Source organism: Penicillium bovifimosum (assembly GCF_028826915.1).
Source record: "Penicillium bovifimosum strain IBT 22155 chromosome Unknown utg000007l_segment0_segment0, whole genome shotgun sequence".
Taxonomy (NCBI): Eukaryota; Fungi; Ascomycota; class Eurotiomycetes; order Eurotiales; family Aspergillaceae; genus Penicillium; species Penicillium bovifimosum.
Genome location: NW_026622716.1, coordinates 555,456 through 574,543, shown reverse-complemented (window position 1 = coordinate 574,543; position 19,088 = coordinate 555,456). Strand labels below are relative to the sequence as shown.

The window sequence follows — 19,088 nt, the reverse complement described above, 5'->3', positions numbered from 1 at the left end:
GGTCATGTGATAGAGGAGGTGATTGTTTGTTCGTGCCTGAGGCACGTACCTGAGGAGCATAAAGGTTCCTCTCAGATAGTTGCTTTCTTTCTTTCTCTTTCTCTCTTCACCTTTAGTTTTCTGAATCACAGCACTCATTTCATCAAAGATTTGGCTCATAACATAAAACTAAAACTAAAGGTCATCCCAACCACTCACTGAAGCAACGCTGTACAGACCATCATTGTGATTGGTCTCAGCTCGTCTTCACCCCACGTTCCTTGGCACCGTACAGCCAAGACTTCCGAACCCGAATCCGACGATTTCCCGAACCGAAGACCCACAGTGCCGACTGTGTCGACGAACCAGAATGGCTCCTCCTAAGGCTGATAAGCACAGCAGACAGCAGCGAGTGAGCAACCCCGATGACGAACCCCAGACACCCCCGAATCCTTACTCCGGCCCTTCCCACAAAACCACTCCTGATCCTCTCGCCGACAATGATGACGATACTGGCGGAGGATTTGAACCCCAGATCATGTTCAAGGAAACCAGATTGATCAACCTCCAACTGGACTCGCCGGCGGTTACCAAACAGCTCTTGAAGGTTGATCTCAAGGACCGATATGACAAATTGATCGCGGTCTACAAGGAACTGGAGCAGAAGTTCTACGAACTTGAAAGACTCAACTCTGAACTCCAGGACAAGCCCCGCAATCAGGAAGAGAAAATCATTCGTGAGCGAGACGAGGCGATGGCTCGCTACCAACGAGCAAGAGAAGAGAGAAACAACGCGCGAGCTGACCTGGAAAAAGCGGTCTCTCGAGCAGCCGCAGCTACGGAAGAGAAGGATGCCGCTATTACCAAGCTGCATGAGATGGCCATCAAGGTCTGTGATCTGCAAACCCGCGCACCGATTGTGGAGGCGATCAAGAAGACAACGCGTCTGCCAGACGCACCCATGCTTAGCGACGGAGTTGACATCCGTTACGAATCCTGGATGACGGGCATCAAGAGGAAGCTCACAGGGAATGCAGACCATTTCCCCGACGCGAACGCCCGTATCCAGTACGTGCAGAGCCGTGCCGAGGGACAAGCGTTTCGTCACATGGCTCCCCGTCTGAACGAGGAATCGCCCGACCCGTATAAAGACTACGGAGATATCCTCGCGCATATGAAGACCGTGTTTTCAAACCCAAACCATGCGGCAGAAGCACGTGCCAACTATCAGCGGCTCACAATGAAGCCTCGTGACCAGTTTACTAGCTTCCTTGCGGATTTTATGGAGCTCGCAAACGAGGCAAATATCCATGTCGATAACCGCAAGGTTGACCTGTACGAAAAGCTACCCCCGTTGTTGCAAATCCAGATACTGGAGGATCACTGTTACGAACCCCACTAGCGTGGACTTGCCAGAAGACAGGAAGTCCAATCAACTTGGATACGTCATGCGGGAAAGATAACGTGACTGGCGAGGAACGTGACTGGCGAGGCACGTGTTACGAACCTCAAAGAGGTGCGGGGGCCGCAGCTATTTGAGGGGCAACCATGAACCAATCATTCCGCGGACGCCAGGCACTAGCGTCCTCACGTGCGTTTCGGTATACTTGGGCAGGCCTCAGAAGGCCCCAAGGAGGCTCTCCAGACAAGGGAGCCAGAAGCGACCTACATGCAACCGTCACAAACAATACCCGCTTATCCAACGTAACGGTTAGCGCAACTCAGGAAACGGCCACCACGCACGTGACCAAGGTGGTAGAAGGGTAGCTGGGTATACGGGTAGAACATGCCAAGAGTCATCTACCATTATACCATCTACCGCCATACCACACATACCATCAAGGAGGACTAGATATATAAGGACACTCATTTCACTATCATGTATTTAGTTCTTCGCGATCAATTGCACATTGTTACTTGGTTACTACCTTTGGTACTTTGCACTTCACAGTTCACCCTCAAGACAACCCAACCTACAAGTAGGGGATTCGCCTAGTGGTAACACTTAGTGATTGACTTACTTGGCGCGCACTTCTGGCACGTTCTGCAAGATACTCAACAGGACCCGAACCCGACGTAAGGCTTTGCATAGCAACGGTACGGTTGCGAGATACTCTTGGAATCCGCAGTGGGGACTAGGCAAGTATAACCCGTGGACATCCTAACTCACAGTGACCAGTCGGCTACGCGTAACATACTGTTCATATATATTCCTGCCTGGGCCTGCACCCTGACATTACGTAGCTCCTACCAACGCCGGAAGCTCACGTACCGACCCCTGAAAATGTCCGACATACGCCCAAGTCATGCCTTATATCAAAGAAGGCATCTGCGAACTGAACGACTATCAGGATATCCTGAAGATCCTGGACCGTGCCTTTGGGAGCCCCTTTCAAACGGTTTGTCACATAGATCATGCGACTCTGGGGGTCGGGAACATGACTTGGGCGTATGTCGGACATTTTCAGGGGTCGGTACGTGAGCTTCCGGCGTTGGTAGGAGCTACGTAATGTCAGGGTGCAGGCTCAGACAGGAATATATATGAACAGTAATAGCAGTATGATTGTACGTAACGGGTCTATAAACAAGACGTAGCTCGAAGAGCTACAACAGGATCGAGTTCCGAAAGGCAGAAAACTCTGGAAGGGGCACGTGCCAACAGGAACACTCTATCAACTATATACGGGCTCGCGCCGTGACAGCTTCGATGGGGAATTGCGAGATCCCATCACCCACGCTGTGAAAAAGACTCTCATGATCGACGGTAGAGTGCAGCAGCGACAACCTATGCTCGTGACAGAGCTCGGTCGACACGATCTTATCCTCGGAAAAATGTGGTTTAAGGAGCATTACGTGCTACCAGACTGCCGAAATCACCGATTGATCTGGCCTGAGTCACGGACGGTTAAGGACGAAGCGATGATCCTAACTCTCAAAGACCTATACCCCGGCAAATACTCCAGCGGCGCCCAGAGGTGCAGAAAGCTCATCAACAAGACGCCGAGGAAGTTATTCGGCCCAGGAAGCAGACTGACTCAACAACTCTACGACCTGCAAATAGACAAGTCGATATTGCAGTGATCTCAGGGCCTGGTTTTCATCGGCATATGCAAAACAAGCAGACAGAGATATTTGTCACCTCACTGGCGCAGATCGACGGAGTGATTGACGAGAAGCGAAGCCCGGAACGTACCCTGGAAGAGGCCGAGATCCGTGCTATTATTCCCCACGAATACCATGATTTCGTTGACGTGTTCTCGAAGATCGATTCTGACACGTTACCTCCACTGCGAGGTGCCCCCGATCATAAGATTGAGCTAGAAGGACCGACGCCATTAGGATATTGCCCTCTCTACAAGATGACTGAAGAGGAGCTGCGCTTTGCAAAGGATTACATCTTGAAGAATCTGGCGAAGGGATTTATCGTGCCCTCGACCGCTCCTTATGCCTCCCCTATCTTGATGGCTATGAAACCAGGAGGTGGTCTTCGATTCTGTGTCGACTACCGGAAGTTGAACGCATTGACAAGGAAAGATCGGTACCCGATTCCACTAATAGACGACTTACTCCAACGGGTGAGTAGGGCCAAGCGCTTTACAAAGCTTGATATCCAGCAGGGTTTTCATCGCCTCAGAATGCACCCAGACTCAGAAGACCTTACTACTTTTAGGACCAGATACGGGTCTTATAAGTATTAAGGTAGTGCCTTTTGGCTTGACAAATGGACCTGCCACGTTCCAGAGATACATCAATCATGCATTAGGGGACTACCTAGATGACTTTTGCACTGCCTTTATCGATGATATCTTGGTATACACGAACGGTAGTCTCAAGGAGCACCAGGAGCATGTGAAGAAAGTACTCGCAAGACTGAGAGTGGCTGGCTTGCAAGTGGCCGTTCAGAAATGTGAATTCCACACCACAGAGACGAAGTTCCTTGGATTTATCATCGGAACAGACGGCGTCAAGGTGGACCCTGAAAAAATCAAGGTTATCGAAAAATGGGATGTGCCTAACACTGCGAGAGGCGTACAGTCATTCCTTGGGATGTGCAACTTTTACCGCCGATTCATCAAAGGTTACAGTGCAATTGCAAAACCTCTGCACAGACTCACGAAGAAGATAGTCCCTTTTTGTTGGGATGACTCATGCGACCGAGCTTTCCAAGAGCTAAAGCAGAAGCTATTAGCAGCACCAGTGCTTATGCACTACGACCCACTTGTCCCTACCCAGGTAGAGACCGATGCGTCTGATGGGTGTCTAGGAGCAGTGCTATCACAGACGGGCCCTGACGGGCTCTGGCACCCGGTAGCATACTACTCTAAGACAATGGATCCCACCGAGCAATGATATGATACACATGACAAGGAGATGCTTGCAATCGTCCGCGCCCTTGAGGAGTGGCGAGCAGAACTAGAAGGACTCCAGAGGCATGATCGGTTCAGTGTCTGGACAGATCATCAGTCACTACAGTACTTTATGACAAGGAAAAAGTTAAATGCACGACAAAGCCGCTGGTGCGAGTTCCTCTCTCGTTTCTATTTTCTGATCCGATACCGCCAAGGAAAGGGGAACGTCGTTACAGATGCTTTATCCAGAAAGGATCGACCTAAGGAAGAAGGACCTCAGCAGAAAACCCTATTACCAAGAGAAGTCCTTGAGCAAGGAGTACAACCAGAGGACATACGGGAACCAGCATGTGAAAGCACGACCTGAGAAACTTGAGGCACTACGAGAACGCCTCGTGCAACACTGGCAGACTGCAAACGAAACAATGGCCAAGTATCACAACGCCAAACGGAAGCCGATGCAGTTCAACCGAAACCAACTTGTTGCTCTATCTACCCGCAATCTACGCATCAAAACCTCTCGCAAGTTGTCTCCAAGATGGATTGGCCCTTTCAAAGTACTCAAACCCATTGGCAGTCAGGCTTACCAACTCGCATTACCTGAGAAGTACTCCCGTCTTCACAATGTCTTTCGCGGATTCCATGTTGTAGTCAGGGACCCATTGGTTGTACTCGGAGGGCCAATCTTGCCATTTGACGAGGAAGTGTGTTTGGCCGTCGAACTTGTGTTCGTCCTTGACTTCCTCGACCTCATACTCTTCTTCATCCTCAAGGTCAGACAATGGCGGTGAGTTGTCGCCGTCTCGTTGGTGGTCTTCGTGCCAGGGTTCCAACAAGGAAACATGAAAGACATTGTGAAGACGGGAGTAGTTCTCAGGTAATGCGAGTTGGTAAGCCTGACTGCCAATGGGTTTGAGTAATTTGAAAGGGCCAGTCCATCTTGGAGACAACTTGCGAGAGGTTTTGATGCGTAGATTGTGGGTAGAGAGAGCAACAAGTTGGTTTCGGTTGAACTGCATCGGCTTCCGTTTGGCGTTGTGATACTTGGCCATTGTTTCGTTTGCAGTCTGCCAGTGTTGCACGAGGCGTTCTCGTAGTGCCTCAAGTTTCTCAAGTCGTGCTTTCACAGCTGGCATCTCCCTTTCCTGGGCGACGGCCTCGTCGCGCATGTGAAAAGATGGGTCATAACCGTAGAGGGCCTGAAAAGGGCTGAGGCCGGTGGTAGCATTCTGCTGGTTGTTGCAGCAAAACTCGGCAGTGCGGAGGAGTTTGGGCCAAGCGACTTGTTCCTCGCCAACAAAACAGCGTAGATAGTGCTCGAGGGTCTGGTTCATGCGTTCAGTTTGTCCATCCGTTTGTGGGTGGAACGCTGTTGAGAACCGTAGAGCGATTTGGCGAGATCAAACAGCCTAGTCCAGAATTTGCTTGTGAATAAAGTACCACGGTCTGAGACAATTCCTTGCGGGGGGCCAAACTGCAACTCAATCTTGTGATGGAAAAGGTCCGCGAGCTCTGGGGCTGTCATGGTTGTATGCACAGCGAAAAACTTTGAAGTCTTGGAAAATCGATCCACAATGACCAGGATCGAGTCGACGGTTCTTCCTTTGTATTTCGTTTCAGGAATGCCGGTGATAAAGTCCATTGACACTTCTTGCCATGGACGAGAGGGAATAGGCAGAGGAACGAGTTGACCGTACTGGCGATGTCTAGGCGCAGCGCTGCCTTGACATATTGGACACACTTTCACATAGTTATCAACGTCTTTGTGAATGTTTCGCCAGTAGTACTTACGACTCAGAGTAAAATGGCCTCCCGTGATAGGGTCATCGTGATGTAGTTTCAGCAACTCATGCTTCAACTTCTCTCCGGCAGGGATGTAAAACCTCTGTTTGTACATCACGATATCCTCTGGGCTCAATGACCAATCTTCCATGCCGGGAGAGTCTGCAACAATTGAGGCCCGGACTCTCACAGTCTCGGGATCCTCCATCTGAACCTCCTTGATAAGAGACTTCAGATCAGCCGGTGCTTCCATCTCGAAAGCATTCTCGACTCTGCAGGCATTCACAAATACATCATGATTGCCAACCTGGTAGCGACCCAGTACTTGCCTCCAGGTATCTATTGACCTGGCCAGGGGCTTCTCTCCCTCTGACGGCAAGACAAGATCAGATTTGAACTCATACAAATCAGCAAGCGTCAATGATACTTCAGCTGAGGGCTGCACCGGCACCGTCTCAGTGTCAATCCGGGCAGCGAACGGATTTAATAGAGTGGCGTCCAAGGCGTCCCTTGACCCAGCTTCCATCATCCGGGATGGGCCATCGGCGGGGAGACGCTTCAAAAATTTCTTCCAGTTCGGAGAGCCAGCGTTGGCGTAATTGAAGGCTTGAGGTTGGGTTAAGTTTCACTGAGACAACATCCAGTTTTATGTCGCTATCTCTTTCTTCAGATTCTCGGAGGTGGCGTCTCGCAGTTGAATGGGAGTTGGCTTGTCGTGTGGTCTCGAGTTGTCTTTCAAGGTTTGCGATTCGTTCGGCGTCAAGTTGTTTCTCAAGGATAGCAACTCGCTCAAGGACAAATTCGAGAGGAGACCGATGGTGTTCTTCGGTATGGGTACTAGACGGTGCGTTCGAAGACATTTCCGGAGAACGTGTGGTCGTTGGACTTTGAGAAGGAGATCGGGTAGTTGTCGCAAGGCGACGGGTGGTTTGGCGAGTTTGTCGCACAGACATCCTTTCTTCTTAGGTAGTTGAAGAAGAAGAATCAGAAGTTGCTATCCTTGAGAACAACTTGACGCCGAAAGAATCGCAAACCTTGAAAGACAACTCGAGACCACACGACAAGCCATCTCCAAGAATCAGAATTGTTAGGGGTGACTGCTTACAGGACAGAAGACCTGTCAACTAGGTAAGAAGAAAATGGATGTGAAGAAGAATAAGACTTGATAGATCTCAGTAGTAGGACAGAGACTGATTCTTGCCTTTCCCAGGCCGGCTCGATCAGTAGATTTATAGATACATGACCTCTAACCCCATGATGCTCAGTCACACCAAAGGTGATGAACAAATAAAGAGAACATGAACCAACAAAGATATCAACACATGATTTCAAATCATTACATGTTAGCTCACGTCAGCACTTCAAAGGATCAGTGACATGTTCCCTTTGATTGATATAACACATGAAACATCAAAGGCCAACACTTCAAAAGATCAGTGACCTGTCACCCTCTGATTGGTATACCCCGTGACACAGGACACCAGGCAAGATCACATCCGACGGAGATACACCGTTCACACCACGCATGTGGCAGTCATTCGCGGATCGAATCGGTGAGCTAGACTCTCTACCACGTATCATCCACAAACGGACAGACAGAACGAGTTCATCAGACCATCAAGCAGTTATTCGGATGCCATGTGAATTACCGACAAGACGATTGGGCACCACAGGCTCACAGCTACCGATGGCACAGACTACAGCTGGCGTACAGTAACCCGATGCACTCAACTGGGGAAACACTAAAGGAAATCTTCAATGCCTGGAAGATTTTCATACCATGGAGGAATACCTGTGAATAAGCCCTAAGGTGAAAACCTTGAAAACAAGGTATTCAGTGGTGAATCCCTTTCGGATGATAACAAGTCCCAGGTGGTTTCCATGCCGCTTTGGCACTAGAGAGATCCTTGATATAGAGCGATGGCCCATCTTCACACCGCAATTGTATAATTGAGAGGGCCTAGCATTTTTACTCCCAGTCGGAGGAGAATCCCCAAGGAAATAAGGCCGTCCTTTGTATAGCCTTGAGGAGAATAGCCCATATGGTATCATTTTCAGATCCCTTGAGCTTTGGTATAAGCTCCTTCATGATAACCTCCTTTTCTCATGAGGCTCAGCAAACAGAGGCAGATCACTCAATCTCCGTGAAAATAGCTCCGATCCCTATCTACGTGCTGATTTACGTGGATGATCTGCTAGCAAGTAGCAATATCCCCTTCTCTGGAAACTACCACCAGTTTAGAGGATCAGGTGTCAAAGCACTTCCACATCTCGGACAAAGGCCTTCTTCAGAGATATCTCGTGATCGATGTGATCCATAATCACGATAATGGCACAATTCGACTATCTCAACGAGACCACACGGAAAGATCCTTACCGGTTCGGCCTTGAGACCCCAATGAATGAGAAAGAAGTTCCCCAGCCACACTCCGGGGATCAGAGCCTACGCAATAACCAAGAACGCCATTTCATTACTTATATCATTCCCTCGGACTATCGTCGATCTAATACATTAGGGAGGACCCCCAAGGGGACTATTCGACTAGTTCTTCACAAGATTAGAATTCCTCCATAGATTGATTTCCAATGAACCCCGACCATGACTAGCCCAAACGCCAACTTATTAAATGAGATGCAATATCCTGAATGAGAGCCGTAGAGAACCACCTCTAGACAACGAACCACAAGTTGGTTTTGTGGCCTTGTATCTCCACACCAAGTGTCAATGCTAATAATCCGTTCCATCTGTTTGCAACATCCCTCAGGTGAGGATCATCTATTGACGAGAAGAGGGAGCAATCCCACCGTTGAAACAATCGAATGGTCATTCCCCGTTAAACTTGGATAGTTACACCTTTGCGGCCCATTGCCTCTTCCATATGAAAGCCAAAGACAAGCCGGTAAAGATCGCGGAGCCAGGAGTACTGGCCGCTTTGCAGCATCGCCTGACACGCATGTGCCACATCAATGGCACTCACACGGGCTTGTAGGCCGACACTCCTGAAGGCCGGATCAAATGCCACGACCTTTCGATAATTCTTCAACAACGACGTCTGCCACGCCGTAGACCCAAATGCATCCGAGGGAAGCGACTTGACAAAAGATGAAAGATTTTGGTTTCCACCCCTTTGGTACCCACTAATGATGGCCGCCTTGGTGATCAGCACCTTCAGCCGCGTGAGGTTAGGATCCTCTGAGACGGTGGTCACAGTGTTCACCGAAGATGCAGTGTGTCCAGATGACCGAGATTTCTCCGAAATGCTGGATGCATTGGATGACCACTTCGTATGAGGATGGTGCCCATTCCCATTACCGAATACGAGGATATTGGGAATCTGGGCTTCGTCGGGCGACACGGTTGCTGTATCATCAAAGATGGTGGTTGGAGTTTCAGGGTTGGCCAGTTGACTCATTGGGTCATCGCCGAAATCCAACTCCGACTGCCGCGACGTTTGATGGAACGCCTGCGAGAATGTGGTTTGGCTGGGTCGTGGTGTTCCTCGGTCCGAGTTGCGCAGATTATGAGCGGTCCAGCCCTCGCGGAAGATATCGCAAAGCTCCCAACACGCTTGAACGGCAGACCCCAGCAATTCCTCATCCAATGGCTTTCCTTCCCTCTTGCTTTGTCGGATGCTGAACAGCATCTCGGCTAATGTCCAGCAAGCGCTCAATAGAGAATCTGTCTCCGTGATCCGGGTGCGCTGCTTCATGAGACGATGGCACAAGGTAATATAAAAATCCAAGGTTCGCTCGCGAAAAGCATCCGGAAGGTTCCTATCGTGAGAATTGTAGAGATGATTGTTCAGTTCGAAGCTCACTCGTAAAACTGAGTCAGATAAGTCAGTGTCGCGAATCCGGGCTTCGAATAGCGCCTGGCAGAAATCACGACAGAGATCAAGGGTTGGATGGATTTGCGATGCATAGTCATCATCCCGTGTATCATAGAGCTTCTGACAAAGTCTCCAACAAGATCGCCACGCATCCTCTTGTACGTCATCATTGTGAGATTTCATGAGGCGTTCTCGATGGATATAGCTCAGGTTAGCCAGGGTGTTGCATAATGTCCAACATTCGTCGAGGGCAGCCTTCAGAGCACTGATTTCAGCCTCTTTGCTGGTCAGTCCTATAATGGCATTAGTCGTGTTCCCAAATATATCTTTTTTTCTCTTTTCTCATCTCTATGAAATAAATAGACGAGAAGAACGAGGGGGGGGGGAGGTGCCTCATCATTGTACCTTCCGGAATATCTTGAGAAAAGTTAGCAAGATGAGATCATGGATGCAAAGCGCGGCCAGACAGTTTGACCACTTTACCTTCTAAGCTACACGAACGAGTGCGCCTTTCCAACTCCTCAAACTCATGTCTCTTTTGTGCGCGAGGTGTCGCTCGCTCGGTACAATCGTTAGCCAGACCGAGGGACGTTGTCAGCGGCGGGGGCGATATTGGGCTGTTTCCAAACTGTATAGTTCATACCCATTAGCACAACGTTTCACTGAGAAGGAATTGACTAATCACTTTTCTCGTTTTTGTAGATATAGTTATTGAATCAGCTTGTTCATCTGAGCTGGTCGATGGCGACTGCGACTCCTCGGTCTCAAAAGTGGGTTGCATTGGGGCCTGGATAAATTGGTAGTCGTTAACCAACATGCCAACTGCTGCCTATATCAAGACACCTACGAAGTCACCAAATCCAGGCGGAGCATGGATGACCGACTGTGGAGGTTCATCTTCGTCTGATCTCGTGCTGGGGCCCATATGATTTGTGTATCCAGTCTGAATCTGTGATATAGTGTGTGAGCGTGTGTGAGCTCGCTCTAGTTGGAAAAGAAAGAAAAAAGATTGAGACGGAGCTACAGATTGGACTTACTTCGAGCTCTGGTCGAGAGATCCCAGATTCACGTGTAGATTTTGGAGAAGTATCTCCAGTTGGTTTCTTGTAATCATCACAATCGTCGCAATCCGTCTCATTTTCGCCAGGGGCCTCGGCCCCATATAAGTCTACCGCGCGCTCGGGTGCGGAGAAGTGGGAACTCTCATTGCCAGCGACCGATCCGTCAAGAGACCTTTCATGCGCATCAGTTGACATTGTTATAGATCCATGATACTATCTATATCTTACATTGGAACCTTTTGTGAGGAGAAGTATGCCGGACTTGTGGCATCGTATGGTAGGACAGATAACGGTGTCGCAACGGCCATGGCCGAGTGTATATGGAGGGTAAAAAGGGAAGCTCAAGGGAACATCTGAGAGAAGATGGGAAGCCAACTTGGATTAGATTGATTGAGCCCGTTTCTTATCGCTTACCTAGCGCATACTACACGTGATTATTGTACATTTGTACAAGTGGTTTATCCTGTCCAAGGTTAAGAAAGAGGGTTAATACCTGAACAGGTGTGTTGTATATTTCCATTTTTTTTTCTCTCGTTTTGTCAATACCTGTATCATTCAAATTGGGGGCTGATTACAGATCGGAAGCAGACTGAGAAGGAAGAAGAAAGTGTACTCCGTACTGTGAAGCAATTTTATAGTACCTGGATGTGTAGTAATTGTAACGACAATCGGATCCTCTGATTGGCTTCCATTGATGGAAGCGCTTTCGTCCCCAATACGGATTAGTGGGGATATAGCTCTGCCTGGTGATTGGGCGGTAGATGTCGAGATGCATCCTCTATCACGGCGCCTATTTAACCCCTCGATTAACTACACAGTACGAAGGGGACTTTTCAAAGATTGGTACCTTCCCCCGCTGATGGAACCAAAGAGAGCACTTTTCAAAGCTCCACATCATGTAGCAGATCTAGAACGGGTCTTGAGCTGTTGAGCTTAGCGGAGACGTACATGCGGGGAATTTGGCCCGGGTATATATTGGGTTAGCTGGAAACCCTGTTGATAAGTGAGATCAGCGCGATGACAGGGTCGGGATACGTTCCCCATGCGAAGGTGAGGATCACATGACAAACAGCTCAGCTATCATCGGTCTGTATGCAAACATATGTATAAATGTCAATTTTCATTGGAGATGACCATAGCTCAACGAGAAAAGAGTATGAAAGGAAGAAAAAGCAAATGTCAACCTTCTGACGCCATGTCTTATTTTCAATGACTGTAACGCCGCTTTGAATGCAAAAACCGAAAGGAACAATCCGTGAGGAACTTCATCTCTTCTTTGGAGGGACCTGGGTTACCCTGAACGCCGCAAACCATTTCATTTCCTCGAAGAATGCCCAGAGATGCAGCACACAAATGAGCAGAGCGATCGATGACCGGGGACTCCATCAACATTAGAGAGAGCATGCCTCCTCGAAAGATACCATTTCATTGACTGGCTTCCAATGATTTCTGGTCCACAGAAAATTAGGATGGCGCATAGTAGGCCTAGCATGGCCAAAAGGAAAAGAGGCTGGCGTATCGAAGATTCTGGCAGGAAGATCTCCGCTGAGGTCGATGACAGGTGGGCTCGTGTGAGGAGTTGATAGACTTATGCTTGTGCCTTCGAACGGTCTTTCTCGGCGGAATTGTAACTGTTCATGATCAGCTGTGATACTCTGATATATGTTTCTACAGCAAGAGGTTTCCCAGGCATACCGAAGAAGTTTCTCGATCAGATCAACGTGGGTCATGATCATTCGCCGACAACAGTACCGCCTGCAGCCAAGCTGGTCCATAGCGTCACTGGGAAACAAGTACATTAGTGCTGCAAAGCTGCGATACGTGGAATATCGTCATACCCATCCGGTACGCCATCGTCCAACAGCTGGAGATAACGCTCCCAAAGATCACCAACGACCTATAGCGCGAGTTTAGTAAAGGGTCATGCATCGAGGAATCTGCAACAGTGACTGACCTTGCCACAGGAGAAACACCGAATTGGAATAATCATTATGGTAGTTTGAGTGAACAATGACCTAGTGAATTAGAAATGAGCAAAGGAGATTGCTTGGAGGTCAATGATGTCGCCTTGAGCCAGACTTTTTTTCCCGTGAAGATCGAAAACTCCGATCTAACCCGATTAGGACGATTGCGCTTTTCTGCCAAGGATCTCCGCTTTATTTTTCCCTTGGGAAAAAAAAGCAGACGGTTCGGCCAGGACGATCCCCGACTCACGTTTCTGCAATAGCGGCCCAAAAGCTATGATCGTCTGAATCGCACAGTTTTCCTTCAAGGTTCTATCTATACCTCCATTCAGGTTCATTCACAGACATGGCGACCAATCAATCAGCAAGACAGCAAAAACGATCTCGGCTCAGCGATGCGGCTTCCGAAAAGCCTGCCAGGTCAAACGAAGAGCGAACCAAGAGGCGCCGAGTCTCTGGGGCAGATGAAAACCAGCCCCTACAGACCAATGATCCGGCCGGTGCGGTGACGGAGGTTTCTAATGGCGACATTCAGACACAAGATGACAAGGTCAAGCGAAAAAGCCCCGCGCCATGGTCTTTCTCGCGCCCTGTTGGCGGCCGTTACAACAATCTCGACCCAGTGTTGACAGACGATGAAGCGTGAGGATGGTTTCCGTCGATAGGCAGTGAACGTATTCTGACCATTCTCTATCACAGATATCTACTGGTCGGACTCGACACGGCCGTTCAAGTATTCGCAACCTCAACATCCCGCCTGTCACGTACCCTACAACTGGAGACTGACCAGCAGATCATTGGGTTCAGTATCTGCACTGAGGACCCTGAAATACTTTATATCTTTACGTCGTCGGGTTCTGTTGGTAAGTGGAATTGGAATTCCGGCAAGCGGATCGCACGCTGGGAAACTACTTGCACAACCACCTCAACAAGCCTGGCTTCGTCTGGAAAGAAAGACAACAAACGTATTCTTTGCTTCGCTACCACTTCGCAAAAGGATGGCAAAAGACAAATTTCGATCAACGCACTGGGAGGCAAGAAAATCCAAGGCACCATCGCACTAGAGACCAATCAGAAGCTCAACAACGTCAAGGTCACCCGTGATGGCCAAGTGGTTATCGCCAGTGATGGAAAGCATCTTTTCATGGGCACTACAACTAGCACGGAGCTCGAGAATCTCGAGACTGTTCAGTACACATGGCGTGAAGCGACCCTTCCTGTCAATGCTACTTGCTTCGACATCCAAGTCCAAGGCTCTGGGTCGGTTGATCTTGCATTGGGCGAGAGCGGTGGCTCTATTCTGATCTATCAGAATGTTCTAAATACCCTCTTCGGCAAGGATATCAGCGACAAGAGGACTTCCCCCGGAAGCTGCATTGGCATCGGGGCTCTGTCAACACCGTGCGTTGGTCTAAAGACGGTATGTATACATCTATGCGCATTTTCAATATTTCCAAAGAGGTTGCTCTGACAAATCCCAGGAAACTACATCATTTCAGGTGGCCAAGAGTCGGTCATGGTTCTCTGGCAGTTGGACACGGGCCGAAAGCAATTCCTTCCCCATCTTTCCTCCCCTATCTGCAACATTGTTGTCTCCTCCAGCGGCAGCTCCTATGTGGTTAAATTGGCCGATAACTCGGTCATGGTCTTGTCGACGAGAGAGTTGCAACCTCTTACTACCATCACGGGATTGCAATTGTGTCCAGACATGAGTGGCTCTGTGGAATCCTCAAAGGGATCTGTCGTGGCTAAGTTGCATCCGCAGCAACCCGAGCGATTGATTGTAGCTGTCCCAGCTTCTCATCAGCTTACCCAGAACCAGCATGGTTCTCAGCCTCCAAATGCGGCTATTCTTCAGACATATGACATCCGCGCCAATTCTAGCATCTCTCGCCAGGCTCTCGCGAGGACCAATGCGACGACGCTGAACGTCAGCCCAGAAGGGTCTCAAATTGTCGCTCCCGATGTCAAGCACTTGGATATAGTGCATGATGCAAAATGGCTGGCTACAGTTGATACCTGGGCCCCACATCCTCAAGACGTGGAGGCCCTCGATCGCTCTTCCAGTGCCAGATCCACCGCCACTTTGCGCCCGGAGGTCTTCTTGAAGTTCTGGAAGTGGGATGCTTCGTCTGATACATGGGAATTGGTCACACGTGTCGATGGTCCTCACTTTTCGGATAATCACCACTCCGTTGTACTTGGTCTCGTGTCTCGACCGGGTGCTCACGAGTTTGCGACTCTTGGTTCGGATTCGCTCCTTCGCTTTTGGTGTCCAACTGCGAAGTACCGAAGTGGGTTGAGAGCCAAAGACCAACCGGAGCAGCCTTTGAATACGTGGAAGTGCCGGGGTATTGTTGATCTGAAGGGATGTCTGGATTCTACCCAGCCTGCTCCCCTGGATGCGGCTTGCATGGGTTTCTCCGATGACGGCTCAGTTCTCGCCGTCTGTCTGCCGTCGACATCGGCTGCGAACGACGGACTTGTTCTATTGATCGATGCACGGAGCTGCTCTGTGCACTATCGACGTACTGGAGTTTTCCTTGGGAATCCCTGCTCGACGTGTTTCCTGGGGAGCCATTTGGTTGTTGCTTCCACCCATTCGGTAGCTGTCTGGAACACAGTCGACGATGTCGTGAAGACCATCCAGTCATCCGAGTCGGTGGATTCGGCTCCCGTGAACTCACAGCTAATCGCCGTGAATGCCAGAACTAAGTCCTTAGCAATTGTCACGAATTCGTCTCACAGAAAGCGCCGCAAAGTTCGGTTCCAGATCAAGATCTACGATGTCCCATCCTTCGAGGTGGTCTTCCAAGAGACTCTCCAGACTCCCCCGGTTGCTTTGCTCTCCGATGCTTATTCCGGTGATTACATCGTCGTTGATTCTACAGCAACCGTGCAGCGACTTGGCTGTCTGGAAAAGGCATCCCAGAAAAGTCAGACCAACCAGTCTCGGGATGTGACCGGCCAGATCGACAATGGATTAGCAACTCTCTTCAATCGCGGGCCAGACAGGCTTCTTGCTCAATCGGACGAGTCGGATGAATCTTCTGCATTAACCAAGGGACTTGCGAGTGTTTTCGGCGAGACTCCTTCGTTCTCCTTGCCGGCTATTGGGGTTCTTTTCAGAAATGTGGTTCAAACACTCGGCGCTAACTGAGCTCCGGGATATCATCCGCTTTGGTCTCTTCATTTTGGTGCACTGGTGTAGCGGTTGACCGGGATTTACTGATTTCTCTAATTTTCTTTTGGACATTGAACATGTTGCATAGTGGGAACAGTGTATAGTATATACATGGGGAGTGAAGGCTTCATTCCGAGAACTTCAGGTCTTGACTATTGTTCCAACTTACGTGAAAACTCGTACTTCTTTCGTACTCGGGTGAGCCCTTAGTCCTAAGGCAGATAGATATACTGCTGCTGTAACGTTGGAATGTATTCCACTTGTTACCATGATCTATCTTGTCTGGCGAAAAGGGCTGACGAAGTCTAGTGACCTATTGTTCGAGGTGGGCTGTACATCAGCAGATACATAAGAACGCGTTCGGATCACACTGGCTTCGATACATCTAACCCAAAGAGGGCGGAGGATACGGTTGGTACCTGGTAAGTTGAAACCAGGCGAAGCATGTATTTGCAGTGCAAGATAGTAGAAGATTGTCGTATTCTTCATAGGGATATCGTACTAGTTATACCGATAAATCCGATAAATACGCCGTTTTTACCTCAGACGGGTACACTCGCCAATTAACGCTCAAATCTGCCTCAAAGTGAAAATGAGCAACGCCTTCCTTTCGTGGACATGGGTTAAGTATGCATCCAGTTCGTGATCATCATTGACAGAGAATCGAAGCTCATTCCCTTCCTCATCCCTGTCAATGCCCTCGATGTGGGTGATGATGGAATAGGGATACCTGGCGCCAACCAATTGTCGGAGCTCTTCCATTGTCCGTGTAGCTAGTTTTTCTAGCCAAGGTTTTGGGATCGACTCTTGAGACTGGCTCGAAGAACCGAGCTGGAACCAGACTGGGGTGTGTAGTAGCGCGGAGCTGAGCATGGGATCCACATATTCGAAGCCATTGCTTTCATGGTGTGGATTAGTTGAGAAAGATGGATCATTGGCAGCCTGGAGCAGCGAAGGGTCAATCTGCATATCGCCAATTTCAGTAGCCGTGATGGGTGCACTGGCCAGCGCCTGAGAGGCAAGGGTACTGATTCCATTGCTAATCTCGTTGCTCAGCATGCTGCCCATAGAGGAAGCTGTCGGGGTTTGAGTTCGAGACTCGGAACGTGCAGAGGACCTTTTGCGTGCCGGGTCTCGCTTCGTTTGGTCGTCTCGAAGTCTTTTCATGACATCGCGACAGAGGACTTCTAGCGCCTTCAATTTATTGCCATGCTCCGGGTCGGCCGGCCCAGGTGCCAGGATTTGCTGAAGCAGCTCTGTATTTGAGATCCAATGCTCTTTGAGTTCCCTCCAGTGTTCATCGCCGGCCTCTAACTTGCTTGTGAAGTGGTCCACCTTCAAGGTGTCATAGAACGCGTTGCGAATCTGTCGGCTTTCCTCCGGATTGATCCCTAGAGCATTCTTCGCCTCCGCCATTGTCATGCGTCTCTCTAGAGTCCGCATTCGCTTGGTAACGTCGGTACACACGACGTCGAGGGCAAGGGCCTTGGCATCGCGTTGAGTAGGATCAGCGTTGAACACCTGTTGGAGGTGCGGAGATTCTTGGATCAATTTGTCTTTGGCAGCTTGCCATCTTTCCGGACCGGCCGCTGTTTTCTTTATGAAGCCCGCTTCTTCACAGATGCGCTGGAAATGATCCCTAGTTTGACGGTACATAGTAGTGTCTAGACTGAGATACTGTTTGCTCTCATCAATAGTTGTCTCCGACGGAAAGCGTGGAGGCCCCGGAGGGTCAGCAGGCAGCCCACCCCATCGTCGAGTACGTCGTCGTCGTTTGCGCGTCGCCCAACGTTCAGCACTTTCCGACTTCAGGCGGTCTAGTCGCTCTTGGCGTTTTGCGATGACCTCTGGCGAAAGAGCGGAGGAATCGGGCTGTGTAGGGAGCGTATTTGGATCATCCAGTGGGCTTGAAACCTTGTAGACCTCTTGCTGTAAGGCAAGGAGCCCCTCATCCTCCGGGGGAACAGTTCGTGCCTCGATATTCGACTGTGATTTCATCCCGTTGGGAACCCGCAGCAACCAACGGTTCTTTGCGCGAACTCGCATTAATTCTCTTTCTTTGATCTCGAAACCCTCGTCATTCAATATGCGAAGCATATCCCGCTGGCTTGTGTTCCGCTCCCAAAGCTGTTTGACTCGCGCGACGAGATCAACATTCTTGTGTGCCGGGTTCTGCTTCGAGGGGAACCCCCAGCGTTTGAACTGGGTTTGAAACGCGCGTTTGCTAGACGAGCGAAGATTAATTGACGTCCAACAGAACGGAACAATGTGTACTTACCTCGGCGCGAACTGATAGGCAGTTCGCATATACTCCATGATCTCCTCCAACGCCTTCTTTTCCTGGATGTACATCTGGAAGCAGATTTCCCGCTTGCCAGACCAATCATACACCATGACGAAGAAGACGCTCCCTCCGTGGAGGCGCGTCCTGTTGGGAGAAATTGATATGAGCTTGAAGATGTGGAGCTTATCAGGCGGTTCTTGTCGCTGCTGTGCGCCGTAGTCCTTTCGGGGGGGTGGAGGGCACTCGGGCGGGCGAAAGGCTAAAGTGCAGCTATAGGCACGTGACTATGACACATGTATGGAGGCAATGGATAGGAATGGCTATATTTACACATCGCATTTATATCACTGGCCTACACAAGAGAAATTGAAATTTTAAGATTTAATTTCATAGATCGGTCTGACTATCGTCGGGGTGGGAGAAACCATGCCCCCGTCTTCCATGTCCTTTGCATAAAATGCCCCTGGAAATATGGAATACCCATTTCTCCCTCTGCAGATTCATCGACCTGCGATTTCCTAGAGAAATTGAACGCTTGCGTTGCAAAAAGCAATCCAGACGCCGTGTATCTAGCTCATGCTGAGCGATGTCCCATAAAGTTGCAAGAAAAAAACCCGCAGATCAAAGATCAGGGAAACAATCGAATCGCTCGCTC

The 19,088-nt window shown here is 49.6% G+C and overlaps 7 protein-coding genes across 7 annotated transcripts; 3 read left to right on the top strand and 4 right to left on the bottom strand.

Annotated features, from left to right (window-relative positions):
• Positions 1-349: 349 nt before the first annotated feature.
• Positions 350-1,381, top strand: N7515_009144 (uncharacterized protein; the record flags this gene model as incomplete). The annotated part of the gene is made up of 1 exon (XM_056669888.1): positions 350-1,381. The coding sequence occupies one exon, from the start codon at positions 350-352 to the stop codon at positions 1,379-1,381; it is 1,032 nt and encodes a 343-aa protein (XP_056517687.1).
• Positions 1,382-2,285: 904 nt separating this feature from the next.
• Positions 2,286-3,060, top strand: N7515_009143 (uncharacterized protein; the record flags this gene model as incomplete). Its single annotated transcript, XM_056669887.1, has 2 exons — positions 2,286-2,378; positions 2,575-3,060. The coding sequence occupies 2 exons, from the start codon at positions 2,286-2,288 to the stop codon at positions 3,058-3,060; spliced, it is 579 nt and encodes a 192-aa protein (XP_056517686.1).
• Positions 3,061-6,571: 3,511 nt separating this feature from the next.
• N7515_009142 (uncharacterized protein) lies at positions 6,572-6,970 on the bottom strand (the record flags this gene model as incomplete). The annotated part of the gene is made up of 1 exon (XM_056669886.1): positions 6,572-6,970. One exon carries the CDS (start codon positions 6,968-6,970, stop codon positions 6,572-6,574), a length of 399 nt encoding a protein of 132 aa, XP_056517685.1.
• Positions 6,971-8,944: 1,974 nt separating this feature from the next.
• Positions 8,945-11,309, bottom strand: N7515_009141 (uncharacterized protein; the record flags this gene model as incomplete). The annotated part of the gene is made up of 7 exons (XM_056669885.1): positions 8,945-10,233; positions 10,346-10,357; positions 10,424-10,568; positions 10,626-10,727; positions 10,788-10,889; positions 10,978-11,173; positions 11,230-11,309. 7 exons carry the CDS (start codon positions 11,307-11,309, stop codon positions 8,945-8,947), a joined length of 1,926 nt encoding a protein of 641 aa, XP_056517684.1.
• Positions 11,310-12,589: 1,280 nt separating this feature from the next.
• On the bottom strand, positions 12,590-12,991 carry N7515_009140 (DNA-directed RNA polymerase core subunit RPB10; the record flags this gene model as incomplete). The annotated part of the gene is made up of 4 exons (XM_056669884.1): positions 12,590-12,632; positions 12,697-12,783; positions 12,840-12,898; positions 12,956-12,991. 4 exons carry the CDS (start codon positions 12,989-12,991, stop codon positions 12,590-12,592), a joined length of 225 nt encoding a protein of 74 aa, XP_056517683.1.
• A 320-nt stretch (positions 12,992-13,311) lies between these two features.
• On the top strand, positions 13,312-16,125 carry N7515_009139 (WD repeat protein; the record flags this gene model as incomplete). The annotated part of the gene is made up of 3 exons (XM_056669883.1): positions 13,312-13,607; positions 13,665-14,374; positions 14,447-16,125. 3 exons carry the CDS (start codon positions 13,312-13,314, stop codon positions 16,123-16,125), a joined length of 2,685 nt encoding a protein of 894 aa, XP_056517682.1.
• Positions 16,126-16,719: 594 nt separating this feature from the next.
• On the bottom strand, positions 16,720-18,543 carry N7515_009138 (Clr5 domain-containing protein; the record flags this gene model as incomplete). Its single annotated transcript, XM_056669882.1, has 2 exons — positions 16,720-18,373; positions 18,428-18,543. 2 exons carry the CDS (start codon positions 18,541-18,543, stop codon positions 16,720-16,722), a joined length of 1,770 nt encoding a protein of 589 aa, XP_056517681.1.
• Positions 18,544-19,088: the final 545 nt, after the last annotated feature.